The 25,875-nt window shown below is 38.1% G+C and overlaps 1 protein-coding gene across 4 annotated transcripts in view; it reads right to left on the bottom strand.

Moving 5' to 3' along the window:
* CEP152 (centrosomal protein 152) overlaps positions 1 to 25,875 on the bottom strand; it is a 104,175-nt gene that overhangs the window by 71,179 nt on the left and 7,121 nt on the right. For 2 of the 4 annotated variants that reach the window (XM_047766419.1, XM_047766421.1), the window contains exons 3-9: positions 18,974 to 19,077; positions 18,678 to 18,750; positions 18,319 to 18,597; positions 16,968 to 17,133; positions 9,420 to 9,563; positions 7,919 to 8,058; positions 4,289 to 4,489 (exon numbers count right to left, since the gene is read on the bottom strand). In XM_047766419.1, the coding sequence (XP_047622375.1) occupies positions 4,289 to 4,489; positions 7,919 to 8,058; positions 9,420 to 9,563; positions 16,968 to 17,133; positions 18,319 to 18,597; positions 18,678 to 18,750; positions 18,974 to 19,077 (1,107 nt within the window). The remainder of the gene's footprint in view (positions 1 to 4,288; positions 4,490 to 7,918; positions 8,059 to 9,419; positions 9,564 to 16,967; positions 17,134 to 18,318; positions 18,598 to 18,677; positions 18,751 to 18,973; positions 19,078 to 25,875) is intronic. The other 2 variants (XM_047766420.1, XM_047766423.1) reach the window with 1 other exon arrangement.

Genomic DNA, 25,875 nt, shown 5'->3' with positions numbered 1-25,875 from the left:
ACCTCAAGAGGATACTAACAGTCTCCTTAAGCAGAGCAAAGGGACTCTGATGAAGTTTCACCTTTTAGCTTAAAAATCCATATGGATTTTGCATTCTATTTCATAATGTAGCCATGTTTGCTTTAAAGTTTTTCTACCAAATTTTTGAGCAAAATGAAGCTTCTGGAAACTAGTCTATGTTTATTCAACAGTACCTCTCTCTTGGCACAATGCTGCTGATTCCCAGGCCAGCTTGAAAAGCAAGATTCTAAAGCACCAAAGTAACATGACAAATGCAACAAATGAGCTAATATTTCTGACAGTGTGAATGTGTGTGCAAGAAGAGGTGGTGGGGAGACAACTAGCACTTATGTGCTGGGAAGGTCACAACAGCCTTTACGAGAGACTGAGAACTGGCAAAAAAAAATTCAAGAAAAGGTAGTTATGAAAACCATTATAAAGAAAAGGCAGAGCATGGCAAAAATTTGACCATATGCAACTATCAATTAAGCCTTGCTGTTTCCTTTTGACAAGTTCAGGGAAACAGACTATACTCATAAAACTATGCAGTTTAAATACCAAAAAACACACAAAACAAAATAAATGTTTCCAACTTGTCCATGATTAGCTTGAACACTCCATTCAAGACTGATCGAGGCAAACATCTTTTAAAATTGAATGAGACAAGCGTAGTGATAAAGAGATAATAACCAAATCCACAAGAGCAAGGAGAACTGAACAGATAATTAGCATACCAAAAAAAAAAAATGAGGATTGGGCTGCACACAGAGATCTGGGAGAGTCTCTGGGCCAATAGGAAGTGTTTACATATATTTAACATTTTTTAAAAGGTTAGATAATAGATCAGCTGAAGGTCATGACATAGAAACCAAAGTCCATGATTTCACCAAAAGCTGAAGATTTCAAGAGGACCAGAATGAAGAAAGCTTTTATACCATCAAGGAGATCATGAGAGATCTTAAACTGTACAAGGAGGAAGTCAGTGGTTTGGACTGATAAGCAGAGATCTTAGAATATGACACTACTAAGAGTAGGAAAGACAGAAGACAGTGCGGAGGAGAGACCCCAGGAGACAGTTTGCTTTTAGAGAAATCTGTCAGTGAAGAACACTATAAGCTCCAAGAATCTCATTTCTTCTCATCTTCTCTCTCATGCTAAAACACCCAAGAGGAACTCAGCCAAAGCAAAAAATAACTGCTTTATGTTAAGGATACACAATCCTTTCTACCAGAAAAGTTGATGGCTTAAGGAAAACACTAAATTAATAATATAATTTTACAAGCTGTCTATTTCTCAAAATAACTAGTTACACAGAAATTCAAAACAAAAAAACCCAAAAAACAAAACAATTATATGATGGATCCTTACTCCTCCCACCATGTGGGATTCAATAATCCCTGTGTTGAGTTCTAGCTTTCAAAATATAATTAAATTGACATAAAACCTTTTTACATCCTGATGTGTAGCTGCTTTTCAGGAAAAGTTTGCTGAACAAATGAAATAATATGATTAGCTTACAACTATAGTCCTTTCCCTCCAAGGACAAGTTGTTCACAAAGCAGTAATTTTCAGCCTTTTGCAAGGGGAGGTATGAACCTCTTGGAAAAGCTGAATAAGCTCATGGGTCTTCTCAAAACAACTGCTTATACTGACACTCAAAAGAAAAACCATACCCACAATTTGGGAGGATTCACCACCTCCATGGAACCTAGGGGCTGGGCTGCCTTAAGAGATGCCAGGTTAAGAATTTCTGTAACTAGGGAGTTCCTGCTGTAGTTCAGTGGGTAAGAACCAGACTAGTATCCATGAGGACGCAGGTTTGAATCCTGGCCTCGCTCAGTGGATTAGAATCTGGTGTTGTCACAAGCTAAGGCATAGGTCAAGGATGAGGCTTGAATGGTGTTGCTGTGGCTGTGGGGTAGGCAAGCAGCTGCAGCTATGATTCAACCCCTAGCCTGGGAACTTAGGTATGCTGCAAGTGTGGCCTGAAAAAGGAAAAAAAAAATCTCTGTAACTTGCAAAACTTATGTGAACATCTACTCTGCTAACATGCCATATACATAGGTACATAGCTGTGTGTGACAACATGAGAGCCACTCAGAACCGAGACAATGGCAACCTTACTCAAGTTTATCTTCTGAATCACCCAATTGTTGGTACCTTGCTACTCTTTTCCAGGAGCTGTTTTAGTTTTCTACTGAGTGGAGTGGGCAGAGAAAAGGCTCATCTGAAAGGGAAATATTTTACTCCTCTTCAATAACTTCTATAAAGAAAAAGAGGGCAAGGGGCAAAATGCAGTATGTACGTATGTATGGTTACCAGTTATTGTAAGAAAATCTAAATCAACCATCTCTGTGTAGAACACACTGTAGAACATGTATTTTTATGATTACAGACAGGCATCTCCCTAGCTCTTGATCTTTATAGCAACTCTCCAATCAGGAATCTCAGTTGGGATTCTGAAATAATATGGATTGATCTTTTATTAAAAAATACTGCTGAGCCAATTGACAGCAAAAAAGGGACACCAGAAGACACATTCCCAGAAAGAAAAACCTGTAAACACCTCAGGAATCATCACTTTACAAAGTAGTTAACACAAAAAATATGCAGAAGCTAACATCAGTGCTATACACTATCGAAAGAGAGAAAGAGAGAAAGAAAAGAAAAGAAAGGGAAAGAAAAGAAAGAAAGAAAGAAAGAAAGAAAGAAAGAAAGAAAGAAAGAAAGAAAGAAGGAAGGAAGGAAGGAAGGAAGGAAGGAAGGAAGGAAGGAAGGAAGGAAGGAAGGAAGGAAGGAAGGAAGGAAAAAAGGAAAGAAAAGTCATTCACAGAATATAACAGTGGAAAAGACCTTAATCAACACCTTCAATTTATGGTTCAGGGGTCTGAAACCCAGTCAGGACAGAATTAAGATTTTGTTCTGTGTTCTGGTCTAGGGTTCTTCTACTGAGGGGTTGGGGGAGAACAGAAAAAAGAATGGACTGAGCACAGGGGTTGAACACACAAGGAACTACTTGCTCCCAGCCTTCCCCTGTGTACTTGTACCTAAGACTGCAAAGAATGGAGAGATCCTCAACCCAGCATGGAAAAGCCACCTGACTCCACTCCTCTCATCATCTAGGGAGGACCACTCTCCACATCCAATTTTCACGATGCTGCCCAAACACAAAGATTAACAAAACCACCTCTCAAATTCCATTTGTTTAAATATTATATAAAGTAGACATTAATGATTTGTCATAGCCTTTTTCCCCACCTCCACAAACAAGCCTTCACATTGAGCCAATTCACACTATTTTTCTACATAAAAAGCCAATTCACACTATTTTTCTACATAAAAAGCCAATTCACACTATTTTTCTACAAAAAAACCCAAGGAGGAAAAATAAATCTAATAAAATCTCATATAAACACATATAAAAGTAAAATACAGTGAAATGGTATACAAATATTTGTTACTGTCAATAATGCAATCTTATATAGCCCTACCTAAAATCATGGGAAAATTTAAAGTCAAGTTGTATAAATGAGAAATAACAACCTAAATCAGGGTGAATCTTAAGTGTGGTAGGATTTTTTATACCCTCACATCTTATGCTTCTTCTCTTCTTTCCTTGGGTTAAATTAAATCTGAAATTACATTGAGAAAAATGATTTCTGAAATTTTATACATACAAGTGATCACCTGGGTTTTAGAGCACAAGCAAACCCACTACCTGACTCACCTCAGAGGATGACCTTTTATTCTCTTTGGGGCAAAGATAAAATAAAAATTGTGAAATATGCTCAAGTTTCATATATCTAAATGTTTTAGAACAGACTATCCGTTACACTATTCTCAAAATTAACTCCTCTCCCCAAGAACAAGTTCTGGACAATCTTTATTGATAGGTTAACTATCAAATGCTGGGAGACCCAAGAAAGGCTTTCTACTGGGTAAGTTCCCAGGACAACCTCTTAAGTCCAGGCCAGCTCCCAGAACACTCATCCTTCTGTCTGTATTTTTCTAGGATATATGAACAATATACATAAATATCCTACAAATGAAGAACTGATAAGGTGAGAACCAAGAAAGTACTATCTAATCCCACAAGAGGAAGGATTTCCAAAATTACACCTTAAGGACACATTCACAGATGAAACTCTTAGGGATTTTAAATTTTACTCATACCCAAACATTTCCTGCAGACACCAATATTTCTATATGATGAACTGCAAAATAACAGCTAAAAAAAATAACCAGCTTTACTTGTGTGTAATAGTCACTCGTTTGAAATCATCCCAACCTGTTCCTTAAGCGCAGTAACTGTAGCATCCAGTTTCCTCTGTAAGCACAGCACTTGCTCATCGTACTTTTTTGTGAGACCAGTAACGATGCTCTCATGTTGCTCTCGCACACGCTGAAGTGATTCTGAATGGCGAAGGTCCAGCAGCTGCTGCTTCAGGCTGTCCAGAGCCATTTCAGTTGTTCTGGACTTCTTAATCATCTAGCAAAAACACACAGGTTACCCATGTTTATAGCATCTTAACTCTATGCTCTCCCTAAGAATTTTAACTTGAAAAACCAACCATTTTTTATCAAGAATAGAGCAGAAAGGGTCTCCCTGCTGTGGCTCTGGTCACTTAAGTCTTCCCGAGCTCGGACCTATAAGGCCCATGATCACTGGAAACATTACTCACAGAGGCAAAAAAAAAATCTGGTTATTCAAGGAGAGTGAAAGGAGATTTGGGGCAACATGATGGAATGTGGGGAGCAGGCAAGGAATCTGCTGCTGCTATACTGGTCCCAGTGCTGTTTTTGTGGCTCTGTGATCCAAGTGTAGGGAGGAAATCTGACTATTAGATCACAGAAAAATGACAAATGTTTCGTGAAAGACTGATGAAAACTATCGAGGGTCACTTACTAAAAACAAAGTTTGGACAGCTGTAACTGTACAGTAATTGTGTAGTAGGTTAAATAATGGCTCCCAAAAGATGCCCATATCCCACTCCCTGAAACCTGTGAATATGTTATGTGACATGGCAAGGGGAAATTAAGATCCTTAGCAGATGACCTTAAAATAAAGAGATTGTCCTGCATCACCCGGGTGGACACAATGTATCCAGAAGTGTCCTTAAATGAGGAAACAGCAGACCAGAAAGTCAGAACCAGTGACTTCTAGCTGTGAAGGTGGAAATGGGCCATACACCAAGGAGGGCAGGTGGCCTTTAGAAGCTGGAAAAGGCAAAAAAGATGCACTATCCCCTAGAGCCTTTGAAAAGCAACACAGCCCTAATGACATCTTCATTTTCACCCAATGAGATCCATGTCAGACTTCTGACCTGTAAAGTAATAAATCTGTGTTGTTTTAAGCCACTAAGTGTGTGGTAATCTGTTATAGTAGCAAAAGGAAACCAATATACTTGGTGATTCTGTTGCTTTTATTTTTTATTTATGATACTTTATTATTTTATTAATGCAATTTCTAACTTATGAAGAGATTACCAAGGTATAACCATTTACTACATAAAAGTAATTCAACCCTTTAATAACCATCTTTTTTCAAAAAGCAAAAATGATGATAATCTATATTCCTTACAAAAATTAAGACTTCAAATGATGCCCATTCTATATTCTATTCCCAAGATTGCCTATTTATCCCAATACTTCATTGATTGCTTAAGAAAGGCATTTATTTGCTCAATAAATAATGGGACAATATGTGCCAGGCAGGGTTCTAAGCACTTAAGGGCATGATGACAAGACAGCCAAGGTCTAAAGACTTACTACTTTCTGATGAGAAGAGACAGATAATAACAAGAAAATAAATGAGATAATTTCAGATAGTTTTAAAATAGAATAATAAAATATGGCATGCTGAAGGGGAGAGGGAATGTAAGGCTACAGACTACTTTAGATGTAAGGTAGATGGGAAGTCCTCTCTGAAAAGGTGACTTTTTAGCTGAGCTGAGGGATGAGAAGGAGCCAGACATGAGACAACAACTGTTTAAGCTCTTTCATTTAACCATCCTTAGAACTAGCCACAAATTTCATCTAAAAGAAAGTCACTTTTTATTTAACTACCCTCTGTTCCCCGCTCAAAATGCTAATACTCTCATGAATCACCCACCACCAAGCTCGGTGACCAATGACTTGTGACCATTTCCCACAATCGAATGGCCACTCATTAATCAAAGAATGTGCCACCAATTTAAAGGCAAGTCTGTTGGGATCAGAAAATTGAGGTTCTGATACTTTGTAAGTAACTGGCTTTGTAACCCTAGGCAGGTAATTTGACTCCCCAAGACTTGGTTAACCATCTATAAATTGGTAAATGCAATGACTCACTAATCAAAGTCCCAAAAAGATTTTTTACAAAGCATTAAGAAGTTGATTTGCAAGCTCTAAAGAGAAAATATGAAAAAGAGCTAGAAAACTTTAAGAATAGTACTTGCAGACCTTGTTTACCAAATTTCAAAACACAACACAGAGCTCTAGCTATGAGAGTATCAGAGCAGGAACAGAGAAATATATATATAAGAAAAAAAAAATTACACAGCTTAGGTAAATTTTGAAGACCACTGCTCACCCAACATATACTGACAACCTACTTTGTGCCAGGCTTATATGGTGGGGCTATTAAGATGAGACCAACTCATTCTTGCCTTCAAGATGTTCTAGGTCTGATAGAGAACAGACTTGTGGTTGCCAAGGGGGCAGGGGGAGGGAGTGGGGTGGACTGGAAGTTTGGGGTTAGTAGATGCAAACTATTACATTTAGCATGGATAAACAACGAGGTTTTACTGTATAGCACAGGGAACTGTATCCAATCTCTTGGGACAGAACATCGTGGATGATAACATGAGAAAAGGAATGTATATATAAATATACATGTATGATTGGGTCATTTGCTGTGCAGCAGAAATTGGCACAACATTGTAAATCAACTATACTTTAATTAAAAAAAATATATTAAAAAAAAAAAAGATGTTCTAGGTCTGTTGTAACAGACATGATTATCCACGCTGGGGAAGAAAAATAAGGGAGACTTAGGAAAAGAAATGAGCAGGAGCTTGTTAATCAAACAGCAGTGTGTTATGGAAAGGGCATACCAGAGACAGGAGACCACACACACAAGTGCATAAAAACAACAAACAGACTGCTAAGTTTGAAGAGAAGAGAACATCAAGGATCAGATGATCCTCTTGACACCATACTTCACCCCATAAGTAAAGCAGAGTTACCGAAAGGCTTTAAACAAGGGAAAGACATAACTAAACTCTGTGTCAGAAAGATTACTCAGATGGCCATAAGAGAGAATTAGGAGAAGGGGTAAAAGATTAGAGACTGGTTAAGAGACTTTTGCAAAAGATGATAAAATCCTGAGTTAGGGACATGTGGCCAGAAATGCAGACACTTGATAGAACACAGTGGCTGACTAGATGGAGAGGAGCAGAGTTGCTGAGGTCTTCTCCAGATTTCTGGTGTACAGGAGACTAGGAGGATGGGAGACCCATTCCTCCAAGGAAAGGGAAGAAAGGTAGGCGGAGTTCCCATCATGGCTCAGAGGAAATGACTCTGACTAGCATCCATGAGGATGTAGCTTCAATCCCTGGCTTCTCTCAGTTGGTTAAGGATCTAGCATTGCCATGAGCTGTGGTGTAGATCACAGATGCGGCTTGAATCTGATATGGCTGTGGCTGTGGTGTAATCCAGAGGCTACAGTTTCAATTCAACCCCCAGCCTGGGAACTTCCATACGGTGCGGGGGCAGCCCTAAAAAGCAAAAAAAAAAAAGAAAGGTAGGCTTGCTGTAGAAGAAGGTGTAAACTTTAAAGTTCTTCTAAATTTAGTCCCACAACACTAAACATTTAGGAACTAACTTTTCATTATAAAAAATAACTTTTTACAATAAATAATGAAGATCAAATATTTACCTGTTCTTCATTGGCTTTAAGTGCTTGTATTTGGGTCTCCAGTGCTTTTATTTGTGCTTCAAGCTGGATTTCTCTTTCTTTTGCATTCTGAAAGAGTTTCTGTGACTCTCGAAGGCTGAGGTTCAAACCATCCTTTTCATCTAGAAGATTAAATATTTTTATATAAACAATGTTATTGTAAAGAATCCCAACTGTCACAATCTCTACCAAATAGATCTATATCACATATAAATGTTTCACATTCAATTAATCTCAGATAATGAACTTCACTTGATTTGGAGAGAACTATAAATGTTTCAAAAAAGAATGTGAGACTGACACCAAAAAACAATTTTAGAGAACCAGAACCACTCTCTTCAAACATCTTACTGTATCCCTTTGGGAACCAGCAGGTCCCCTAACAATCATTTCAGCGTATGTGAGTTGAGAAGCTACAGAGATGTGACCAACCCCTGCTAATCAAAGAAGGAATCTGAGGCCAAATTACTTTTTATATATATTTGCAATGAACTCTTAAATTCACCTCATCTTAAATTCTTCCCACATACTTTACTTTAACAGTTCACAAGTTCTTCTCTCAGATTTTATGAGCATTACAGAAAGGGACCCTTTCACTATCAATTAAGTTTGAAATGAGCTGGCATTCAGTCACAAAATTATTCTACAAATGAAAGTTCAACACTGACCAAAACTACAGAAAGCACGAAGAGTAAGCAATTAAAATTTGAAATCTGTATTTACTCTGTGTGCTTCTCCCAGAGATGACCAAATTTTCTCCTTGGCATGCCCAGAGCAGTTCAGAATCACTGACTCTTCCTTGGATCAGAACAGTATGCTAATTTGGAAGCTCAGGAAGTGTATTACAAACTAAACACAAGTCTCTCTGGGAACTGGAATACTTCATCCAAGGTCAACTACATAAGGAACCAACAGGTTTTTAGGATGAAATGCTATCAGCATATATAAATAATGTTTGTTGATTCTAAGTCTTATCGAGTAGAAAGAAAAAAGAGAAAACAAAATGTGAGGGAGTTCCCATCGTGGCACAGCAGAAACAAATCCGACTAGGAACCATGAGGTTGTGGGTTCAATCCCTGGCCTCGCTCAGTGGGTTAAGGATCTGGCATTTCCATGAGCTGTGGTGTAGGTCACAGACACAGTTCAGATCCCACATTGCTGTGGCTCTGGCATAGGCTGATGGCTGTAGCTCCAATTAGACCCCTAGCCTGGGGACCTCCATATGCCGTGGGTGCGGCCCTAGAAAAAGACCAAAAAAAAAAAAGAAATAAAAGGACCTCAAATAGTATGTTGTGAAGTAAAATCCAAAGCAAGGTATCAAAAGTCCTGGGTTTTTGTTTTATTCTGACTGATTCACTAAAAGTTCTCTGACCAAGTGCGTCTACTCCATAAGCTTCATATTTAAAACAAGGTTATTGGAAATAAGGCATCTAAACTAACTCTATGTACCTCATAAATGACAGCCCAACAGTTGTTATCTTACCTTTGATTATCAGAAGCTGGTGATTCAGATATCTAATTTGACGTTCACTTTCATTTAACTTTTCAACTAAATCATCTATTTGTCTCTCTTTTGCTTTGTTGAGAACCTGAAGTTGAATGATCTGCATATTTTCTGCAGAGTCTGCTTTGGAATTAAAGACAACTCATTAGATAAAAGTATATCAAAATATGACTTTGTGGTCATTTAGAGCAGTGTTTTTCAAACTGTGAATACAACTCAGTAGAGTATCATATGAGGTCAATTCAAGGGATTGTGACTAGCACTTTTTTAAAAACAATGTTACTGAACCAAAACTTAGATCTATTCACCTGAGTGCAGTAAAGCCAATCCACTGACACAGGGTTGTGATGATGGAAAGTGCAGCATTTATTGTAAGATGTCACACCAAGAGTTTGGGATTTGCGATTATTAGCTATCCCAGACTGCTTGTATAGCACCTTACAATAAATTCTGCACTTTCCTTCACCACAACCTGGTGTCAGTAGATTGGCTTTACTGTACACAAGTGAGCAGACTCAAGTTTTGGTTTGGTAACAAGATAGACTATAATAGAATATACCAGAGTGCATCATGTAATGTAAGTATCATTGTATGAAACTTGTTTCATTTATATAATATTTATATAGATAAATATTATAGACCATATCACATACCAAAAAATGTACTTCTTACTAGGGACACTGCCAGAAAAGTTTGAAATGTCACTAGTTTAGTGTATAACCCTGAATCACTACCATTTTGGCTAATGAAAAGTGCATATATGCCAATTACAATGGAATAGAGTTCTATGCTCTCATAAAACTGAAAGAAAATAAAAACATACATCAACATCTATAAAACCATTTTCAAAGAAAACTTCTAGACATCCTCCTCAAAATATTTTATTTTAAGCAAGAATGAACTCATATTTATACTGGCACATAACTACTAACAATAAATTAATGAATGGATTAATAAAGAATTTTGAGGTTTTCTTTCAGAAACAAAGTCATGTTAAGGACCACTTAAAAATTGTTGGAGGTTGAAAGCACACTTACATCTACTGAAGGGAAAACATGGGCAGAGGGGATAAGTTAGGAGTTGGGGTTGACATATACACCCTACTATATATAAAACAGACAGGTAACAAGGACCTACTGTACAGCACAGGGAAATCTACTCAGTAATGTGTAATAACCTGGATGAAAAAGAATCTGAAAAGGAATAGGTGTATGTTTATGTGTAACTGATTTACTTTGCTATACACCTGAAACTAACATAATTTTGTAAGTCAACCATAGTCCAATAAAATTTTTTTTAAAAAAAGTTACTTGTAATCTTAAAAGTCATTGGGAAGAAAAAAAGAAAAAAGTGATTCAAAAGAGATCATCCTTCAACTACACAATGACAAATATTTTTCATTTCCTACAAGAAAAATGCTTTGACCTATGAGCAAATAAAACAGTCCTCTTTCTAAAAAGAGATGGCTAAACCCCCCACCCCACAAAATTGAAGACTGAAAACTTTGTTACAGGTCAAACTCCTCTTGGGCCTTAGAAGAGGACTAGCCCAGGAATAAATACAGTCTACAAAACTCACCTCTCTTCAAACTCATTGTTTAAATGACTGTTACTAAGAAGCTACCATCTCTAAATGGCACCTCCATTAAGTTATTTTGTTAACTTCCAGATGTCAAATATAGGCAAATATCTAACTGACTTAAACAAAAAACAAGTCAACTTGATAAAATGTAGAGTGTTGAGAAAGTGATGAAAGGTTAAATGTTCAGAAGACCAGGGGATACAAACATAACTGAGCACAGCAGAACAAAAAGAGGAACTCCAACATCAGGCCACCACTGCGATGTTTGTTTACTCAACCCCAAACCAGTTATGCTACACACAACTGTCCACTTCCTCAGCTCTTCATTCCACAACAATTTAGGAACAAAGAGTGTCTGCTCCCATATTTGCCTTGAACCCCTGGGGGAACAGGAGTTCTAGCTTCCTCTGTAACACGTCCTGTAGCTTGAGAAAATGATTGAAGCAGCACTATGAAGTTAGTGTACTAAGTCCAGTTTTCTCTTTGGCACAGCTGGGGAAACCCAGACTATCCAACAGGACCTCTCCCCTGCTTCTTAAATGGAAAACAAACAAAGAAAACACTTGCTTTCTCACTCCAGAATCACAGTGGCTCGCCAACACGCACAATAACTAGAAGTCGTTTCACATGCCATAGAGTTTGATGATAAAAGTTGGACTATGGGGGAGACGGATTAAGATGGCGGAATAGAAGGACTGGAGCTCAACTTCTCTCCTAAAAACAACAAAATTCACAACTAAAGACTGAGCATTCTTCACCCAAATGGACCGGAAACTTTAAAAAAGATACCCTACTCCAGAAGGAAAAGAGGAGGCCACATCAAGAGGTAGGAGGGGCGATTTCAAGATATAAACAACCCCATACCTCCTGGGTGGGAAGCTCCACAGACTGGAAACTAACTGGTTCAGAGACTCACCTACAGGAGTTCTGAGCCACACATCAAACCCTCACATGCTGGGATCTGTCACTGGGAGTGAGAGCCCCTGGAACATCTGTCATTGAAGGCCAGCGAGGCTTGTGTGCAGGAGCTCCACAGGACTGGGGGAAATGGAGACCCCATTCTTAAAAGGCACACAATGACTTTCACGTGCACTGGGTCCCAGGGCAAAGCAAAGTCTCCAAGGGAATCTGGGTCAAACCTGACCGCAGTTCTTGGAGGACATCCTGGGAAAAGAGGGGTGAATGTGTCTTGTTGTGAGGGAAGGACATTAAAAGCAAAGCTCTCGGGAATATTCAGCAGCCAGCCTTTCTCTGGAGGTAGCCATTTTGGGAAAATCTGGCCCCACCCATCAGCCAGCAGCTGAGAAGCCCCAGGGCAAACAACAATCCAGGTGGGATCACAGCCCCACCCCTCAGTAAACAGGCTACCTAAAGACCCCTCAGGCACACAGCTGCCCCTAAGCCCATCCAGAGACTAAGCCCCACCCACCAGAGGGATTAGAATTGGCTCCTCCTACCAGGGGGCAGGCATCAGCCCCTCCCATCAGGAAGCCTACACCAAGCCTCCATACTGACTTCAGCCACAAGGGGGGCAGACACCAGAAGGAAGAGAGGCTACAATTCTATTATCTGTAAAAAGATCACCACACCAAAAACCTATAAAAATGAAAAGACAGAGGACTATAACTTAGATGAGGGAGAAAGAAAAAACCCCAGAAAAGCAGCTAAGCCATGAGGAGATTCATAGCCTCCAGGAAAAAGACTTTAGATTGTTGATGCTGAAGATGATGCAAGACATTGGAAATAAACTGGAAGCAAAGATGGATAACTTACAGGAAACACCGAGAAAAGAGATACAAGATATAAAACTTAAACCATAAGAGATGCAAAATACAATAACTGAAATAAAAAACTCACTAGAAGCAGCTAACAGCAGAACATAGGAGGCAGAAGAACAAATAAGCGAGGTGGAGGACAAATTAGTGGAAATTACGGATGCAAAACAGAAAAGAGAAAAAAGATTGAAAACAAATGAAGAGAGTCTCAGAGAACTCTGGGACAACATGAAATGCACCAACATCCGTATTATAGGGGTGCCAGAAGGAGAAGAGAGAGAGAAGGAGACAGAAAAAATATTCCAAGAGATAATAGCCGAAAACTTCCCTAACATGGGGGAGGAATCACTCACTCAAATCCAGGAAGCACAATGAGTACCATACAAAATAAACCCAAGGGAGTTCCCATCGTGACCCAGTGGTTAATGAACCTGACTAGCATCCAGGAAGACATGAGTTCGGTCCCTGGCCTCGCTCAGTGGGTTAAGAATCTGGTGTTGCCGTGAGGTGTTCTATAGGTGGCAGATGTGGCTCAGATCCCATGTTGCTGTAGCTGTGGTGTAGGCCCTCAGCTACAGCTCTGATTCAGCACCTAGCCTGGGAACCTCCATATGCCACACTGGTGCAGCCCTAAAAAACAAAAAAACAAAAAACAAAAAACAAAAAAAACCCAAGGAGGAACACCCCAAGACACATACTAATCGAACTGACCAAAATTAAAGACAAAGAGAAAATCTTGAAAGGAGCTAGGGAAAAGAAACAAATAACATACAAGGGAGCCCCGATAAGGCTATGGGCAGATTGTTCAACAGAAACTCTGCAGGCCAGAAGGGAGTGGCATGATATACTCAATGTGATGAAAGGAGAAAACCTCCAACCAAGATTACTCTACCCAGCAAGGCTCTTGTTCAGATTTGAAGGAGAAATCAAAACCTTCACAGATAAGCAAAAGCTGAGAGAATTCAGCAACACTAAACCAGCCTTACAACAAATACTAAAGGAACTTCTATAGGCAGAAAAGAACAAGAGAAGAAAGGAAGAAAAAAGAGAAACAAAAACAAATCTAAAGCAATTAATAAAATGGCAATAAGAACATACATATCAATCATTACCTTAAATGTGAATGGACTAAACACCCCAACCAAAAGACAGAGACTGGCTGAATGGATACAAAACAAGACCCATATATATGCTGTCTTCAAGAGACCCACTTCACTTCTAGGGACACATACAAATTGAAAGTGAGAGGATGGAAGAAAATATTTCATGCAAAAGGGGATCAAAAGAAAGCCGGAGTAGCAATACTCATATCAGACAGAATAGACTTTAAAATGAAGAATATTTTCAAGGACAAAGAAGGACATTACATAATGATCAAAGGATCAATACAAGAAGGTGACATAACAATTTTAAATATCTACCCACCCAACCTAGGTTCACCACAATATATAAGGCTACTGCTAACAACCTTAAAAGGACAGATCGACAATAACACAATCATAGTGGGGGACTTTAACACCCCACTTATAGCAATGGACAGATCAACCAGACAGAAAAACAATAAGGTAACACAGGCCCTGAATGAAGCATTAAACCAGATGGACTTAGTAGATGTTTATAGGACATTTCATCCAAAAGCAACAGAATACACATTCTTCTCAAGTGCACATGGAACATTCTCTAAGATTGAGTACATCCTGGGCTACAAATCCAACCTCAGTAACTTTAAGAAAATTGAAATCATATCAAGCATCTTTTCCGACCACAACACTATATGACTGGAAATCAACAACAAGAAAAAAACTGCAAAAAACACAAACACATGGAGACTCAACAACATGCTATTAAACAATCAATGGATCACTGAAGAAATCAAAGAGGAAATTAAAAAATACCTAGCAGCAAATGACAACAAAGAGACAACACTCCAAAACCTATGGGATGCGGCAAAAGCCATTCTAAGAGGAAAGTTTATAGCAATACAAGCCCACCTCAGGAAACAAGAAAAAGCTCAAATAAACAACCTAGCTTTACATTGAAAGCAGCTTGAGAGAGAACAGACAAGACCTAAAGTTAGTAGAAGGAAAGAAATCATAAAGATCAGAGCAGAAATCAATGAAATAGAAACAAAGAAAACCATAGAAAAGATCAATGAAATGAAAAGCTGGTTCTTTGAAAAGATCAACAAAATTGATCAACCCCTAGCCAGACTTAGCAAGAAAAAAAGACAGAGGACTCAAATCAATAAAATTAGAAATGAAAAAGGAGAAGTAATAACGGACATCACAGAAATACAAAGGATCATAAGAGACTACTATATGCAACTATATGCCAATAAAATGGAAAACCTAGAAGAAATGGACAGTCTTAGAAAAGTACAATCTTCCAAGACTAAACCAAGATGAAATAGAAAAGATGAATGGACCCATCACAAGAACTGAAATTGAAACTGTGATTTAAAACCTTCCAACAAACTAAAGTCCAGGACCAGATGGCTTCACAGGCGAATTCTATCAAACATTTAGAGAAGAGCTAACACCTCTCCTTCTGAAACTATTTCAAAAAATTGCAGAAGAAGGGATACTCCCAAACTCATTCTATGAGGCCACAGTCACCCTGGTACCAAAACCAGACAAAGACGCCACAAAAAAAGAAAACTACAGGCCAATTTCACTGATGAACATCGATGCAAAAATCCTCAACAAAATACTAGCAAACCGCATCCAACAATACATTAAAAGGATTGTACATCATGATCAAGTGGGATTTATCCCAGGGATGCAAAGGTTCTTCAATATCCGCAAATCCATCAGTGTGATACACCACATTAACAAGCTGAAGCATAAAAACCACATGATCCTCTCAATAGATGCGGAAAAGTTGGACTATGAAGACACTGATTCAGATTACTCAAGAACAACTTGGTTTGGGGGTTTGAACGTTCAAACCTCCTGAGAATTCTCTACTAGCATTTTTTGCATTCACATTTACACACATACTATATAAAAGAAGTTTTTTAGCAAGCATCACATGACTAAACAGGAGATATAAGTCTGTTTTAATTCTTGGAGTATAAAGTATTTTAGGAGTTCCCGTTGGGACTCAGTGGTTAATGAATCCAACTAGGAACCATGAGGTTTCGGGTTCATCCCTGGCCTTGCTCAGTGGGTTAACGATCCGGTGTTGCTGTGAGCTGTGGTGTAAGTCGCAGACACAGTTCGGATCCCACGTTGCTGTGGCTCTGGCATAGGCTGGCGGCTATAGCTCTGATTCGACCCCTAGCCTGGGAACCTCCATTTGCCGAAGAAGTGGCCTACGAAATGGCAAAAAGACAAAAAAATAAAATAAATAAAAATAAAGTACTTTATATCCAAGTTGCCTACCTATCACACTAACACTCTAAAAGCCAAAAGAAAAAATAAAGATAATGGTTAAAAATAATGATAAATTATATAATGAGAAATCTAACTTTGAAAAGAGAACTATGGGGAGTTCCCATGGTAGCTCAGTGGGTTTAGGACCTGGCATTGCTGCAAGCTGTGGTGTAGGTCAGAGATGTGGCTTAGATCTGGTGTGGCCATGGCTGTGGTGTAGGCCTCAAATACAGCTCCGATTCAGCCCCTAGCCTGGGAACTTCCATATGCTGCAGGTGCAGCCGTAAAAAGAAAGAAAAAAGAAAAGAAAATTATATTTAATTTTCCACATGAGGTTTCAGTAAGAACAATTATATATATATATAATTACATATATACTTATATATATGAAGCTAATGAAGTCTTAACCAAGAAGAATGACTGAATTATACAGGTGAGAAAACTTCTTTTCATTTTTCATTAAGGAAATTTTCAAATATATAAGAAGATAGAGAGAAGAGTGCAATGGACCCCGTGAGTTTATCACCTGGATTCAACAATTGTGAACTCATGGCCAGTTTTGATTTATCTATATCCCCACCCAACATCTCCCCCAACAACATGATATTTGAAGTAAATTCTAGACTTCATATCAGTTTATTCATAAATATTTCAGGACATAGCTCTTAAAATAGGCCTCTTCTGAAAAAATTTCCGTTACCATACTTAAAAAAAAATAGTAATTCTTGAACATGCTCAAAGTGCTCAAAATTCTCCAATAAATGTTGTTAAGAAATAAATACAAACTTGATACATACTTTCCTTAGCTCCTAAAAATTGCTGTTGCAGGCCTTCAAATGTGTCACTTCCTGCAATGTCCTGGGCTGGTGAGCCATTATTCTGGGCAGAAGACTGATAAGGTTTATACGTCACTTTATATGATTCCAAAGCTTGACAACTGGGACCTTGTGATATACCAAATTGCTGTTACAAGATGATAGATAAAACTATCAATTAGGATTTGGCCTTTTCTTCAAAAATTATCTGAATCAGGCTACTTAATTTTGTTATGGAACTTAATTGTGGTATAGTTACAAATTTTATACTACATTCTTGCTTTAAAATAGCACTCATTCTTTAACACTTGTTCATTGAAAGACTGCAGTATATAATTTCACCATCTTAATTGTGACTTTTGAGCATTTAATAGGGTCATTTCCATAAATACCACTCAAAGATTTTCAATAAGATCGTATATACATATTTTAAAATAACTTAGATGATGCCACCATCATGGAAATGCATATATGCAAGAACAAGAACATATGATAAAATGCCCTCGTATGTAATAAATATTCAATAAATCTTGAGGAATGAATAACATTTTATACAGATGGAAGTAAAAGAGAATTACCACCTTAAAAGGATCAAAAAATTATCTTTGCCATTGAGAGAGTCTGCTTCATCAAACTTTCCCTGTAGGGGGAGACAAAATGTCCCTTTTCTTAACTTTCATCCTGTCTACTGCTATATCATCACAAAATAGCTATTAGCTTTGAGGTATCTGACCTAAAATTTGTACTGAGGGTGGTGAGCTAGACAATCCAAGTAACTGAATGGTGTCATCTAGGTGATTTACCATTTTCAAACACTAATGGGATACCTGAATCTTCTCACTGGAGCACAGTAAATGGCAGAAGCCAGAAGCAGTAGTAAATGAAATGGCTCTTCTTTGGCAGACTTAAACTTTTCATGTTTAATAACTGTTTCCCTAAAATCTCTATTTTAAAATTCTCATTTAAAGAGTTCCCTTGCGGTGCAGTGGGTTAAAGATCCTGTGTTGTCACTGCAGCAGCTTGGGTCACTGCTCTGGCACAGGTTTGATTCCTGGCCCAGAAACTTCCACATGTCTCAGGTATGGCTATAAAAATTATTTTTTAATTTTTAAATGCTTGTTTAAGATCATGATTTAATTACATTGTATAGAGAAGACACCATGACTAATTCAGCATGAAACTGAGATGATATAGCACTATGTTGATATAGCAATTGACAGAAACATTTGTATTTAAATCTTACTGCACCTACATATATTTCTTAATTACATACACATAAGCAAAAGCATGTACACACATACACATGTTCTTGAACATAAAGTTCTTATAATACCTGAAAGTGATTCCTTTGAGAATCTGAAAATGTAATTACATTGGTTGGTTGGCTACGAAATTCCTGCTTCTGACCATTGGTAAATGGCCTAAAGTTTTCAGGAAGGTGATATAAGTCGGTCTCTTCATATTTACTCGGAGGACTATAATCACTGCCGCCTTCATCTCCACCTCCTTCAGGATGGTACCCACGATGTGGGTCTTCAATGCTATTTTGATTCTCTTCCCAACTATTGCCAGTTTTCTCTCCAATATATACATCCCGCATCTCATTATAGCCCTATGAGATAACAAGAGTGAAAGTAAAGCACCAACATCTATTCCCCCCTCAACAAAGTCATTACCAAACCAGACACTTACATTTACACTTTGAGATTTAGGCAGCACTTGATGCTCATTCCAGTTCCTCTCCAATTGCTCAGAATGATGGGGTCTTGAGAGAAATCAATACTTTAGATTAGAACCTACCATTTAATTGACACAGACATCACCAAGAGCCCTAAGATTTTAATGTGTTTTCCCTCCAAACTTCACCTGAAAGTTGAAGAATTAGTCTACAGTTTAACAATCAAATCCACTATTACTGCCTGCAAAGAATCAAGAGAAAAAGATATATAGAAGTGTGGTATACAAGTGGAAGGGATTTCAGGCCTTACTCTTCCTCTCTGCCATCCTCACTGCAATCCGAATAGTGGAGTTCAGGGGAGGACAGGTCATCATCCAGCATATCGTGAGGCAGGTCTGTGAGCAGCTGCTGCAACTGAGAGAACAGAGTCAGCGTCAATGTCACACTGGCTGAAACAAGATGCCAGACCCAGGCTGCCTCAGAATGAGAGATTTTGATTGTAGAAGTCAAAGAAGTTCCTCACTGCTCTATTTAATAAATGTCTTCAATTCCATAGGAATTGCTGTCATCATCTCTCCCTTGGGGAAAGGGGGACATACAAATACCAGCAGTAACATTACAAGACTTTTCTCCTTTTTCTACAAAGGCCTTAGATTCAAGGATGCATACAAGAGAATTTTAACCTTCTTCATGCAAATGTAGCAAGTCATAATGATGGTAAGATCACACCTGTATCATGTTATCATAGAGTGAATCTGAGCTTCAGAATCCTCCTCAAGGAGTAATCAGACCTGGAGGACTTGACCATCAGACATCCCCCAAGGAATAGAGCAGCCAGATGCACTTGGCCCAGGTGGTGAGAGCAGCAGCATCAGCAGGTGGCCTGGAAGCTCTTAAAGCTCTAATAATGCTATAGAAACCTCTGGGGGAGAGACTAATTAGTAGACAGCAATCTAATTCCAATAATGAAATGATATATAATACTTGGGTCTTATAAACAGTTGAGTAAAAAGAGAGCTCTAAGATTCAGGTTTTTATAGATATAGCACTCTTGAAAGCACAACTCTAAAACTGTCATAAAACCACAAGACTTTGTGCTCCAGTTTTTTCCCTAGAAAATCACACCTTTAAGCATTCTGCCTTCTAAGAACTAGACAGACTAAATTCACTCAAGTTTCAAGATAAACTGTGATAAAGAGATAAATGAATTGTCTAATTTGTTGAGTTTCATTATCTCCTTTTAAATGTCTTTCTTCAAATCCCAATATAATGACTTTAACTTTGTAATAATCAGGAGATGCAAATGTTATGACTAAATAGACAAGGGACTGCTTACAATGACTTCTCTTTAAAATTAAGCATCAGTTTAATTACCAGGTTGACTTAGTCTCCCCACAGTACATAAATCAATCCCGTAAAATTATGCAATGCATGAATTCTAAAGACATTAAATATTCTATAAAATCTTGGAGGAAAAATGAGATGCTCCTTAGTCTACGGCAGGTTTCTTTTCCCATTTCTCTGCCATAGAATAAAAGAAATAAAATGTAGTTATAAAACATATCTGAGTATAACATTAATAATCAAAAAACTTTCTTAAACAAAATACATATGGTAAATGCTAAATTAAATTATTCTAAGAAAGGACTGAAAGGACTACCCCAATGGTTAACTGAGTTTTAGTGAAGTCAGATTTGGGAATGGAAATGGAGTATAAGAAGTAGGAAAGGGAGTTACCGCTTCACCCCATATCTATTTCTAATATTCACTGGATTATTTTTTTAAGTGCTGTCAATCCATTTTGTTTTTTAAAAATCAAACAAGAGAAAAATATTCTATTCCAATGAAAAGTTACCTTGATAGTGATATTAACAAACAAGACCTTGACTAACTGGCCACCTGCTCACAGGTAATGGAAAAATCATTTTGAGAATAAGCTACATCAGAGTTGATCCAGAGATATAAAACAAAACAGAACACATCAACATATTAGTATACCACTTGTGTCTCAAAGAAAAGTAGCCAAGTGATTTTACAAAGACACAAAACTCACTAAGAAAAACACATCTATAAGACCTTCAAGGGAAAGAACTAGATCCACATATATTTCAGAGGGGAAAAAATTGAAATAAATGTTTTATACTTACATCAAGTGAGGACTGCTGTACAGAAAGAATATTTTCTTCTAAACTTTCAGTGAGGTTCAAGTATACAGCCTTATAATTCAGAGGAACCTTGACAGAAACATCTGAAAAGTACTTTTTTCCTCCTCACAAAAATAGAAAAAGCTACGCAATAATTAAGCAGTTCTTGTAGCTTTGTGACACTACAAAATTAACCAAATAGCATCCAAGGAGGAAAATTAAATTGAACACAAGCATAAGTTCATCAAAATGTTTCTGGATCCAATAGCAAGCTTGTGAACTAGCAAAATCATCCCTACTGTATTTACTGTTTTATAAAATATATTACATCTATACTAACATTCCTAAGTCACTTCATTCACCTTCAAAAAATTTCTCCATCAAGTTCTTTGGCATAGCTGGGACACATTCCTTGGCTTCCATAACTTTGAGGGCAGAGAGGGACTAAAAGAGTGGAGTCCTTCTAATAAGGCCGTTCAGGAAATCCCAGCCCCCCCCGCCCCCACTTCCATTCCCAAGATAAAAGTGTACCCTCCTCCTATACATGGTCAAACAGATTTTGCTTTTACCTGTTGAACTTTGTGCCATAAAACACAGAAGTACCATAGGCATGCTACCAAAGAGAAAATGTTACAAACTATAAATTTTCCTCATTGAAGTTCCACTCAACTACCAAACACAGACTCAAAGACCAGATAAAAATCCTTATAAATGGCAAGATTCAATTCCACTCATGACTTAGAAATTCATCATACCGCATTTTGGCTGCAAATGCAATCTTCTCAGTAAGATATTATTGGGTATCAACCGAGATACCTTCCCTAGAAAAAAAGATAATCTACCATTGCTAAACATTCTAAACAATCCAATAAATGCATTCTAAACAATCCAATAAATTCCTCTCCCTGTACTATACAATATTTGTTTCCAAAAAATAAAGAAAAAAGGTTGGCATTTTACTAAAAGATCTTCAGCAACAGAACACTTTACAATAACCCACATAGAACATCCAAAAATCCTAGTTTAGGGAGAAGGTAAAATAAAGTGTAAACCTTTTATTAGGATTTTTTCAGCGTAAATTAACTATAACAGGTGGTCTTTAGTCTATAATCCTTGATATTCATGAAAGCAAGAGTTCTCAGTTTACAAGCCAAACAACACATTATCTCCCCAGAGAAGAGCAGCAAATGGGGTGGCCAACATTCATCTGCGTTTTGAACAGGTTACCCTCACAAGTATGCTGAAAAGATTCTGATATTTTAAAATAGGAGTTATCAAATAATGTTTTCATAGATACACACTAAGTGGACTCTGCTTTAGCTTCAGAGCCAAGTTAAAAACATCCCTGAAAAGGCCCAATATGGGATTGGTGGCCCTTTGGCCAAACAACTTGGCAACTAGAGCTTTAGTCTAAGAATTATACCATATGCAGAATTTTTTTTAAAAAAAGCCATCCTATTAGTTAAAAACAGTTCTACAATGTTAGTGGGGAAGGCTTTGCCTAGACCGCCACACATCTGAAAAAGAAATGTGGCCACATTATTAGACCAGTATTGGCTATGCTACAGGTGACACATAACAGAACTGGAGGCCCAGAAGAAACGCTGGAGCTTCTCCAAGCCAAACCTCTCCTTCTAAAGGTGAGCACACCAAGGCCCAGGGAAAGTGCATCCTTGAACATGGCAGTGAACAATGAGAGGTACAGTCCCAGGGCCAGAACAGGACCCGAACCTCTCAATTCCCACTCCGATTTTCTTCCCCATGACATTTAGTTGGTCCCTGGAAGACTCATTTTTAGCATCAGTCTATCAGAGTTCAATGCTTTTGTTCCCATTGTGATAGTCCCTGAAAAATACCTTATATTATGAGAAACATTTCAAAGGCACAATCTAGATCAAGTATAAGAAATTGCTAAAGGAAAAACATCAAAAAATGTAAGATGAATTCTCAACCATTTGTTTCTTTGCTTTTCTTAGGTGCTGACAAAAAAATTCCACTAAATAAGTCAAATAATATAAAATGTAAACAAATATTAGCTTTACGACTCCCCCTAGTGGAGACAAAGTTTCAAAATGTTTCCATCCGTACATCAAACAAGGAAGTTAAAAGTGGAAGAAAAGCTATGTGATGGAAACCTAACCTCTAAAACACACAATTTCAAGCTCAACTGAGCTTATTATTCTGTTAGAGAAATACCAATATAAAAACTAAGAGGGGGAGTTCCCATCGTGGCACAGTGGAAATGAATCTGACTAGGAACCATGAAGTTGCAGGTTCAATCCCTGGCCTCGCTCAGTGGGTTAAGGATCTGGCGTTGCTGTGAGCTGTGGTATAGGTTGCAGACACAGCTCAGATCCTCCGTTGCTGTGGCTGTGGCGTAAGCTGGCAGCTGTAGCTCTGATTAGACCCCTAGCCTAGGAACCTCCATATGCCACAGGTGCAGGCTTAAAAGGCAAAAAAACAACTAAGAGGAACTCACATCAGTATTCTAAAACCATTAGCTGCAAAATACATACACGTATACATAATTTTACTCTCTAGAACCAAGCAGTCATCGCAGAGCTACTTCTGGAGACACTGCAGAAAGTATATAAGTGCTCCAGTAAAACTGCGAGATCCCAACTCTCCAACCCTAAGATATGGATTTACCAGTAACTTTGACACTGTAGCAACCACAATAACAACTATATCTTTGCAATAACTAATGATGAAATCGCAAAGTATAGTGACCTTAGTGAAAAATATTTTGCAAAAATCACATTGTTACATTAGGATTGAGTTCATAAAAGAACTTTTGAATTCCTCTCCTCTGGGCCAGTTTCACAAGTAAATGTTTGCCTAGAACACTCTGGAGGAGGTCAACTTAGTAGCAAGAAGGACAACTATATCAGTAGTTCTCAAAGGATTGTGAGGAATATAAATGATATGAATAATAATTGACACCATATCTCACTCTCCCTCGTCTGCACCCTAATCTGCTCTGTGTTTCTGGTGAAATACTGGGTAAGGATGTGGGTTATGCGCTTCTCTGCCATGCCCTGGCACACCACAGTGGTCAAACTTTCATCAATATACCATGTAGAACTGTAGCAATTTAGAAGTTACTATAGTGCCTTACTTTTCTACAAAATTCTTAAGAGATTTTTTTCAAAGTATGGGTTTCTCTCTTGATGTTCTAATGGTCTAAATACCCTCTGAATATTGAACCACTTTACTAAAAAAATAAAAAGCCTTCCTTTTCTGAAAACTAAAAGCACTTTCTCCATTTACTCTTCAGTGCAAACAATGGAGGGGATAGAAACGGAAAAGGCAGAGCATTGCTGTAGAATTGCTAATTAGCACAGCAGGGAGGTTGGAATTTGACTATGGTTTATTCACTGACTTATGGACGAATATGGACAAAAATCCCAATAGACTCCAAAGCACCAAAATTAAATAATTTGGTAAAGCATGTTGTATTAGAAACTGGCCATTCATATGTGACAGTCACAATCAGGATGAATCTGCCTTTTACAGAAAAGGGATCTCATGAATTCTTAGCAGGGCACACTATGGGTCAGATACAGCCTTCCTGGTCAGCACTACAACACATCCTGGGATGCAGGCATTCTGCCTACTTGAGGAAGAGAATAAAAAGTGATTCATTAAGTAGAGAAAGCAATATGAACTAGCCCACTACTAACACTCCAAACCAGCCAGCAATCCCAAGCCACCAAGCAGGCAGATGAGAAAGGACCACTCTTTTCTTTAACCTTTAAGGCTTTAACTATTCTGCTATCATAGGCTCAGGGAGACTGAGGAGGTTGAAAAGACTTTCAGATATGAAAGAAAACTTAGGTTTGATCAGCCAATTTATTATTTTAAATTTCAGTGACAAAATACAGTTGAGTTTTTATGAGTAATTCTGAATTTTAGTGCATAAACTCTCTAACCCTCTCATCTCATTTCTCCCTTTGTAAAAATTTTTTTAAAGGTAAAAATTTTTAACTTGAAATGTTTTTTATTAACATGACCCATAATCATAGCATTAGAGTCAAATTAGCTAAATATTCCTTTCTTTCACTCTGCTAGAAACACACATTCTTAAATATTTCACCTCTTAAGAGCACCTTTTCCCCTGGAAATTCCCTAACCCAGCACATAATCTATCAAGATAGTGATCCCAATCGCTATTTTCCATATAATCTGGAATTTACTCCTCCTCAACTAGTACCCCCTTTTAAAACTTTCGCCACGCAATACACCTGGCAGTTAAGTTCTCTCTAATACCCTATGCATCTTTTCCAATGAAAAATCACCTGTCAGATTATTTCTTCTTCTTTAAAGTCTGCTATAGTAATTACTTAAACTGATCCTCTCAAGAATCCCAGCAGCTAAATTCCAGCAAACTATCCAAAGCCATCAGGGTCATGAAAACCTCATGCTGTGAGTTCACTAAATAACAGAAAATCCTCAGCCCCACCCTTCCCTCAAAAATTGTTGTGAAGGCCCCTGTCAAGATCCGGAAATCCACAAACTCCAATGCCCTCAGTGACCTGGCAGAGAAGTTATAGGAGTGAAGCTGGCAGGTCCAAGTGAACAAGTCCATGGTGGGGCAAGGGGTGGGGGGTAGGGGAGGCATGCAGGGCACAACGCCACTGCTCAGCTCCAGCCCACCTGCTACCACGTGCAGGCACAGGCTACATGTGGCCTGGGCTTAGGACATTTCAAGACAGCCCAGCAACTCTGGATGATTAAATGAAATTTTCCAATCTTCAAACAGAGATTTCAATTTAAAAAACAAGTACTATGCAACCAAACAATACAGGTCTGTAGACAAAATCTACCAAGCTGCCAGATTTCTATCCCTACCCTAACTCTACTGCCAGCCATGTGGGCAACTGATCCTGTTCCTCGCTTTCTAATAATATGAATGGTCCATAGGAACTATTAAGAAGGATTTTTTACATATTAGAAAATGGGTCATATCAATCATAGTCTCAGTACAAAAGAAGCCTGTTATTGGAATCAAGAAATTTACCTCAGACTAAAAACAATCATACCAAAGCAAAATGACTTCCACCAACTG

This window comes from Phacochoerus africanus, chromosome 2 (genome assembly GCF_016906955.1).
Source record: "Phacochoerus africanus isolate WHEZ1 chromosome 2, ROS_Pafr_v1, whole genome shotgun sequence".
In the NCBI taxonomy this organism is placed as follows: Eukaryota; Metazoa; Chordata; class Mammalia; order Artiodactyla; family Suidae; genus Phacochoerus; species Phacochoerus africanus.
Note: the sequence above shows the minus strand (reverse complement) of the source record. Positions and strands in the feature narration are given on the sequence as shown.